This window comes from Terrapene carolina, unplaced genomic scaffold (assembly GCF_002925995.2).
Source record: "Terrapene carolina triunguis isolate 2854851 unplaced genomic scaffold, T_m_triunguis-2.0 Scaffold275, whole genome shotgun sequence".
NCBI classification, from domain to species: domain Eukaryota; kingdom Metazoa; phylum Chordata; order Testudines; family Emydidae; genus Terrapene; species Terrapene triunguis.
The window spans coordinates 781,147-789,692 of NW_020664626.1; the positions used below are offsets into that span (position 1 = coordinate 781,147).

General features: G+C 42.8%; 1 protein-coding gene across 1 annotated transcript; it reads right to left on the bottom strand.

Moving 5' to 3' along the window:
- Positions 1-2,674: 2,674 nt before the first annotated feature.
- LOC112116479 (serine/arginine-rich splicing factor 7-like) lies at positions 2,675-8,546 on the bottom strand. The gene is made up of 8 exons (XM_024213981.2): positions 8,437-8,546; positions 7,967-8,147; positions 7,662-7,838; positions 6,714-6,788; positions 6,499-6,600; positions 5,792-5,839; positions 4,228-4,263; positions 2,675-3,003 (listed from the first exon to the last, which is right to left on the bottom strand). The coding sequence occupies exons 1-8, from the start codon at positions 8,462-8,464 to the stop codon at positions 2,946-2,948; spliced, it is 705 nt and encodes a 234-aa protein (XP_024069749.1). The 5' UTR covers positions 8,465-8,546; the 3' UTR covers positions 2,675-2,945.

Below are 8,546 nucleotides of genomic sequence, written 5' to 3' on the forward strand. Positions count from 1 at the left end.
CTTGCTACATTTGTTGTCTGGTTCTTTTCCACTGCAAGTACTTTCCTGGCCCAATCTCCTCCTCCATTTCTGTACATCTACTTTTCTCCCCAGGTCATCCTCTTCCCAGTTCCAGGCCTGTGGGTCTTCACAGGCATCTAGTTTCCTCTTGGGGCTTGGTCTACATGGGAAAACAGCAGTAGCTTAACCTAAAGCAGTGGTTCTCAGCCATGGGTAGGTGTACCCCTGGGGGTACGCAGAAGTCTTGCAGGGGGTACATCAACTCATCTAGCTATTTGCCTAGTTTTACAACAGGATACGTAAAAAACACTAGCGAAGTCAGTACAAACTAAAATTTCATATGACTTGTTTATACTGCTCTATATACTATACACTCAAATGTAAGTACAAAATTTATATTCCAATTTTTCAGTTTAGTGTGCTGTGACACTTGTATTTATGTCTGATTTTGTAAGCAAGTAGTGTAAGTGAGGTGTAAACTTGGCAGGACACAAGACAGACTCCTGAAAGGGGTACAGTAGTCTGGAAAGGTTGAGAGCCACTGACCTAAAGCATGAATTTAAACTAATGCAGCAAAGCTCTGTACTGACACTTGTTTCAGTTTAAGGGTTTGTTATTGCAGTTTAGTTCACACCTGTTCCCAACTAATTTACACTAAAGCAAAATCAAGGGCATCCACACAGTAAATTCACACCTCATGTTAAGCCAGTGCAACTCATGTACACAAGCCATTACACTGCTATGCTTCAACTTCTCTAGACTGACCTCACTTTCAGCTTCTCTTTGGTGCCTAGACTCCTCTGTACAATGAATAAGGATACCTGTAAGCAATGACTTCTAGGTATATTTGCTAAATCATTTCCTTATAATTATATAATGTTATCTCCCATTCCCCATTTTTCAGTTTTTGCGGTCTTGTATTTAAGGATTAGCAAAATGTCAATCACAGAATACTTAGCAATGGAAGCTCATGCTCCTGTTGCTAAACCACAATGCACTGTACCTATGGAAAACTAGACCCCGCAAAAATCAACTCAAGGCATAAACCTAGGAAACTGGCTAATAGATTTAAGAAATAAGCCTGGCAGGTGACCATGAAAACTGTCAAAATAAGAGAACTTTACCAAAATAGGCCATTCCAACAGCTAGTACTCCAGAACCTTCAAGTGTGAACAAGTCTAGGGACCGACCTGTTCAGAGCGTTGGGACTACTTAATTGCAAGAGTCTTACAGGCACGAGTGAAGCCTAACATTAGATGAGAAGTCTATTATCCGAAACTTGCGGATTACCCAAAATTTGTCTTTTGGGGCAAGTAATTTTCTATTTAAGGTACTATGTGAAGGTTTACACTTTTACAAGCATAATCCACCATTAGACATTTCATTAGCAGCACAAACAAGTCTGTTCTTTCAAACTCAGTGCCTGTGAAGGTGCTCTAAAGCGCTCTCCCTGAATGTTGAAACTGGTATTCAACTACAGCATAAGAACGGCCAGACTGCGTCAGACCAAAAGTCCATCTAGACCAGTATTTTGTCTTCTGACAGTGGCCAATGCCAGGTGCCCCAGAGGGAATGAACAGAACAGGTAATGATCAAGTGATCCATCCCCTGTCGCCCATTCCCAGTTTCTGGCAAACAGAGGCTAGGGACACCATCCCTGCCCATCCTGGTTAATAGCCATTGATGGACCTGTCCTCCATGAATTTATCTAGCTCTTTTTTGAAATAGACCAGAATATTAAAGATCCGCAGGGTTTTTGTTTATTTATCAAAAAAGTTCCTGGCAGTCTAACAACATCTTTACCAAAAGACAGTCATGTGCAGTTTCAACATGAAGTGCCAAAGCCCCTTGCAACTTAGAGATCACAAAATAGGCTTCAGTTTGAAATACTTCCTCATATACAATTTATTTTACGCTCTTCAATCATGTATTCGGTGCGTACTACAGGAATTAGCTTACCAGTACCATAAAAGGTTTTGCCTATCAGCATACAGGCTGCTTTATGATTGCAACATATGTTGCAGAACAGATCGTGACTGCATAAAATCACTCGTTTAATTTATTTCCCCCCCAATTTGTCTAATTGGACAAAGTTGGTTGCAGAAGAGAAGTCATGACAGAGCTGTATTTTTTTCTCCCTCAACATGCACTATTTAAAGGTAACCTTCAAAAAAAAAAAAAAACTGCTTGTGCCCTTTTCTGCTTCTTTGCATGTAAGAAGTAGGGGCAATTGGGCTGTTTACAAAATTTTAAACACTCTGGTTAAAAGTTAACAGCCATTTTTCACTGTGAGTAAAAACTCCTTTCAACACCTTCATTTAAGAATTCAAAACATCTGATACCTCACTGGTTCTCCAGTACAGCCAAGGAAGACTAGACTTTACATTCCCGATCATTTTAAGTTAAAAACCAGTAGAACAAAAGTTACACTTCCTTCCTTTCAGGACACTTTCAGAATCAAAAACCTATAAAAAAGGCACAAGCATCTTCTGTAATAACACTTTGCAGATCACCTTTAACTTGCGTCACCTCATCCATATCTCAGAACAAAATAAGAAATGAAAGATACATCTTTGTCAAGTTTGACAACCTGTATAATGTCAACTTCAATGACATACATGACTTGCTTTAAAGTTACTGAAGCATTAACAGAAGCAGTAGGGCTACCACAAAGTTTTTAGTTAGAAATACACATTTTATTTCTATGTGTCAATAAAAAAAGTCCCACATTTTCAGATCACAGGATGCAAATGCATACAACAAAAAAAGTTGCGCACTAATCTACGAATGTGATGTCACAATTTAGAAGATCCCGATCCAGGCCAATTGTTATTTGATTGAAATACCCTTCTAGGACTAAGCCCTTACCATTTACATCAGACACAAAATCCCTTATAACAACGTAAACAAAATAACTTTCTTCCTAAAAGGTTAACTTTGAAATTTCAGTCCATTCTTACAGGACTTGCACTCCTCCTTCGAGGGCTTCCTGATGGTGAACGACTGAAAGTGAAAGAAAAACAGAAGTTAGTTGGAGTAACTCTAGTGTTGACTTGGAACTTCCGATATAGCCATATCGCCAGAGGGGAGGGAAAAAAGAAACCAAGTATTTTCTGTAATAACCCAATAATCAGCACCAATGAAAATAGATAATTAGTTTTCCTTTTAAAATAGATCTTACACACATTTCCTCATTAACAGGAAAGGATAAAAAGGAGGCTACAAACAAGGATCTTGAGGTCAGGCACACAGTGTGGCAAGGCACAAGCTACTCCAGTTCTCATGCATTCCTTTCCTCAAGAGACTTCAGTCAAGCTTGGAAAAGTGGTCCCCTAGTGTTGAGAAGATCATACTTATTCTGAATTAATGGAAAATGGTTAAAAATGGCTCAAACTAAAATGGAAAAATGGTTAGGGTTAGGGTTTGATTAATTACATAAAATGATTAATTACATAAAATATGCAATGTTCTAACAAGTACTCATCTGGGTTACAAAAGGGAAATGCAGAAAAGTCTATCCTGCATTACCATGTAGCAACAGACTGTACAGCTGTTAGTCAAAACAGAGCCACCAGCAAGGTGGACCGCAGTTTGACTTCAATTCGATCAGATGGGTGTTTGTTACAAGAAGTCTTTAGTTTATGTTTTGCTTCACACATTTAATTCATTTACAGTTTTACTCTGAGCCATTTACATTTTCCATTCAAATTTTTGACTCTGGTTCTATCCCCCACCCCTTGAGAAAGTAGGTTCAGTCCTTCTGAAAAGATTTAATTGTAAGCCAGAAGTAGCCCACTGCACCTTCTAGAACACAAGTTAATCTCATTATGACCCTGGAGTTTTTAAATAGACTGCTTAAAACTGATTCCCCCTGTGCTTAAAATTTATTTCATGCTTTAGCTCACCCACTTTATAAAGGCTTCATTAACTTGCGATTATACGAGGATGGAAGTAATACAGCAATAGCCAAAGGCAAGATCCTCATAATACAACATGCACCCAGTTTCTTGGAAACAGCTTTACCATGATGGGCTTCATCTTAGTAATCAGTGTCCCATGCATTAATTAAGGCAGCCCTGTCCATCCGAAATACACCTTACAGTTAAATCAGAGACAAAGTATAGGGGAAAGTTCTGGTAATCTCAGTCAAACAAATTTTCAGTAGAGACCACTGAAGACAATATTTATTCTACACCCAGCAGTCTTTAGTCGCAGGATTCAACTTACCTTCTCTTTGGAGATGGTGATCTGGACTTTGATCGGCTGCAAAATATGGACACAAGTGAGAAAAAAAAAGTTACATGAAAACAATTCCTTCCATATTTTAAAATGGTGAAAAATCTACAAAAAAGCCATAGTCAGCATTTTAAATACGCATCACTGAATGTATGCAAAAATCCTTTAAAAGGATTTGTATGGGCATCAAGCTAATCCCCACCATCCCTACTTCTAAGGCAGATACACTGCATGGTTGCATATCTCCATAGGTACTTGGCAAGAGTTCTTTCATCCTCACTGTTCAATGTCAGCACTGATTGGCTGATGGATAAACATGAGGAAGCAGCTGTCAGTGTGGAGCTGAATACCATTCTACTTCAAGATTTATAAAGATACTGTACGACGCCTGCTACAATTAGCAATAACTGAGTATCATCGGTTTCTGAAAATATTGCACTGAAGTTTTTATCTGTCCTCATCTCAAGATGCAGTCACCATCCATCACTACTCATGTAATGAAAACATGCTGGTACATTTCAAGTCAGGTGCTCACATTTGTGTTTCATCCCACCTATTTCTACTTCTTGGCAACTCTTCTGTGCCCGTTTTGTTTGTTCAGAAAATCCGTCAACAAAAACCATTAGCACAAGAGAGCAGTGCCTCCTTAATATAACCACCATCAGAAACAAAGTTCTCCTGCTGTGACTGTGACATTTTAAAACTACCAACAAGATGTGAACATCTAACTGATTCTAGAACTTCTGTAGCTCTGCAGCCACGAGTTCCCTTTGTTCTTCTGTAAATAAGCCATTAGAATCTTCTGCTTGCTTGAAGGTGAAGTTCAATGGAGAATATCTTTAAAACCATTCAGTGAACAATGCCAATGCTTTGACACTTTTCAGTAACTCCCATCCTGAAAAAAACTCTTCCACTACTACTGGACCACTAAACTGCATACATATGATATGTCACAAAGAAGCTTTATGTTAGGATTTGAATTCTAGGAGTACCTCATTCATAGAAAAACAGTCCCAGTCCTACATTTCAGTAACATGCCCTACTATTTGAGTTTCCCTAGCTGACACAAATTGCTCATGGTTAGTTGTTCACTGCACACCACTAGCATATGCAAATGAATCAGGGCACACTGGAGAATGGCTACATGGACCTTTGAATGTAGGGGGAACTAATGTTAAGTTTCAATATGACATCCATGAGGTAACAGGCAGAACCGGCACATTTTAGCATCAAGAGGGAACTTCCCCCAAACACACCCCAGGGATTCTCTTGAGTTCTCCATTACTGTGCATTTGTATTTTGCTAGGTGCTGTTTAAGCTTTTTTCCAGCAAGTTTGGGGTTTAAAACTACGAAGTCTTCCTTGTAATATACTTTCCTGGCAGCAACTTCATTTTTACAGGACATATTAGGGTCTTAGTGCATGATGGTGAACCACCGGCAAACTTCTGGTACATGAACAAGTTTCGCCTAATATGCATCTATCTATGGCCGAAACAACTACTGCATTTGACTAAGTAAACCTGTAGCTTTAATTAATTATGGAAAACATCTTACCTGCTTCGTGGCCATAAAGCAGATCTGGATCTGGATCTGGATCTAGACCTAAAGTTTGAAGAAGGAAACTAATGAAAGCCAACTCAACTCCACAAGAAGAATTAATTTCTGTATTAATACACAGCAATGCAGTAAGAAAAATACAAATGCACAGCATTTGCTGTCTAGGTAAAAAACTCCATCAAGCAGTCAATACTGCAGCAGCATTTTTGTTATCTGAGTAGGCTCCTGTTTGCCAGCTTTAGATAGAGGCGCTATTTTCCAAAAAATCAGAAATCCAACACTCAAATGTGGGAAGTTGATGTCACTGATAAGCTTATATTATGTTATGCTATGTAAAACTATTTTTATTTACATAATTATTGTGGCCAAAGCCATGGAGCACTTACATTGTTTGGGGTGTGATTTTATTCACACTCAAGGACATAACTAGGCTGGCAAAACGTTTAAGTATACCCCAGACCCTAAGACCAGCTAAACATGCAATACCAAAAATTCAAGAGAACTGTTTCTAGAATATTCACTTTAGTTGAGGGGAAATTCACCCATGTTAATAGGTTTGGTCTTGAAGGCTCAAACCCTTCTCATAGAATCTACTCCCCAAATAACACGGAAAGAATGAATTTCACACTACCTCCCATCATACCCTATTCTGAATCCATCTTAAAAGAAATGTTGGCTGATAATCATAATACAAAACCAATTACCTTGATCTTTTTAAAGAACGTGATCGGGATCTACGGGGTGAGGCCGATCTAGATCTACGAGGCGACACCGACCTCGATCTGCGAAGGGAAGCTGACCTGGATCTGCAGTGAAAAAATTGAAAATATTATACCATGCTTTGCTTGTCTTTAAAAAAGGTGACTAGGATGTTTGATTTCTCTTAAAAAAGGAAAGCACAAGAAAGTCTGAAACTCACCTCCTACCACGGCTTCGGCTGCGTGACCGAGAATACCTTCTTCCTCTGGACCTTGAATGAGATCTAGACCGTGACCTAATGTTAGGTTAGAAAAAATAATTACTAAAGTTGTTTTCTAATACTTAGCGCACGTGAGCCTCTGCTGAAGTTAAAATTTCAGACAACTAAAAATTAGTGTCTGTCAGTTGGAAAAAAATCAGGGCCTATTTGTTTTGAGTATTTTTACTACCTAGAAAAGATGTTAAGCTGAATTACATTTAGAATTACATTATAATATAAAACACTGTAATGTGTATTAAAATAAACCTTGCAAGTTTGCAGGTCGACCCTCTTTGGCCCAAGGTCTAGCAGATCTAGACGATCTAGAAGTATCTATAGCCGATCGCTGCATCTAGGTGTTCTCTTCAATCTAACGACGATCAAACTGACAGCCAAATGAGCCAGGGTGAGGCTTGATTGACGCAAGAAGATTTTTCTAGGTGGGAATGTGGTCAATCTGGTGTTCCTCTTTCTAAACCGGAGGGGGGGGCCCCAATTGAAAGCCAAATTTACTGTTACGGCGATCACCGTCTCAAATTTTCTGCCCTTTAAAGAATATGGTGAAGCTAGGTGTAGATGGCTCGAGGGGATCTGGCCTCTTATGCTGATCACCTCAAGGTCTAGGAGGATCTTAATTGTCGGATTTTGCAAGGCGCCTCAGCATGAAACCTTAAGGCTTGTGACATTCTGAATCAAGGCGACTGACTCAAACGAAGAAACCTGAAAGGTTTTGACCAGGTTGATTGTTAATATATTAACATTTAATATGAAATATCAACACAATGTAAAACACACCTGTATGAATACAGCAATACAGTTAAACTAAACTGGCATAACATGCTCTGCTTGGCTAACAAGACTACATCTGCACCCAGCGCAGAGACCCAACCACGCCTTGCACACACGTACCTGCTCCTCCGCCGGCGGCTGTAGCGATGACAGTCATAGGCATAGTGCCCCTTGTCGCCGCACTCGTAGCACCGGTCGTTGGGATCAAAGGGGCGCCGCGCGGGAGGCCGGTCGTAGCGGGAGCGGCGGGGCATGCCGGTGGACAGCTCCACTCTCACCCGGGAGCCACACAGCACCCTGCAAGGGCAGAGCGGCGCCGGTTAGTGCAGCGGGGCGCGGCCGCGGAGCGGGACGAGCGGGCCGCGGACCCCGCGCCCCCGCCGCCGGCAGCGCCGCGCAGCGCAGCAGCCTCCCGCGCCACCTACTTTCCGTCCAGTCCGAGCACCGCGTCTTCCGCGTCTCGCGGGTCTTCAAACTCCACGAAGGCGAAGCCCGGCGGGTTCCGTGCGATCCACACGGTGCGCAGGGGGCCGTAGTAGCTGAAGGCTCGCTCCAGCTCGCCCTTGCCGGCGCCGGTGCCCAGGTTCCCCACGTACACCTTGGTCTCTGCAAGAGCAAAGCACGCGGGCGCTGAGGGAGGCGCGCGAGGCCTCGCCGGCCCCCCGCCGCCCCGAGCCCATCGGCCGCTGAGGCGCCGCAGCCATCTTGGCCGCCCCACCCGCGGGGCTCCCTGGCCCAGCCGCGCGGCGAGCGCCCAACGTGCGCAAAATGGCGGCGGCCTCCTCCCCCGCGGCGAGCCCCACGCGCCGCGCCCCCGCCCCCCCGGCATCGGCCAGGAGACCCCCCCCCATCATCCCCGCTGCCGGCCCCCCGCGCGGCATGGCCCGGCTCCTACCGCCTCCATAGCGGCCGTAGCGAGACATGGTTCCCGCGCCAACCGCCACCCAGCCTAGCCTGCTGCCTGCCTCTCTGCGCGCAGGCGCCGCGAGCCACTTATATAGAGTG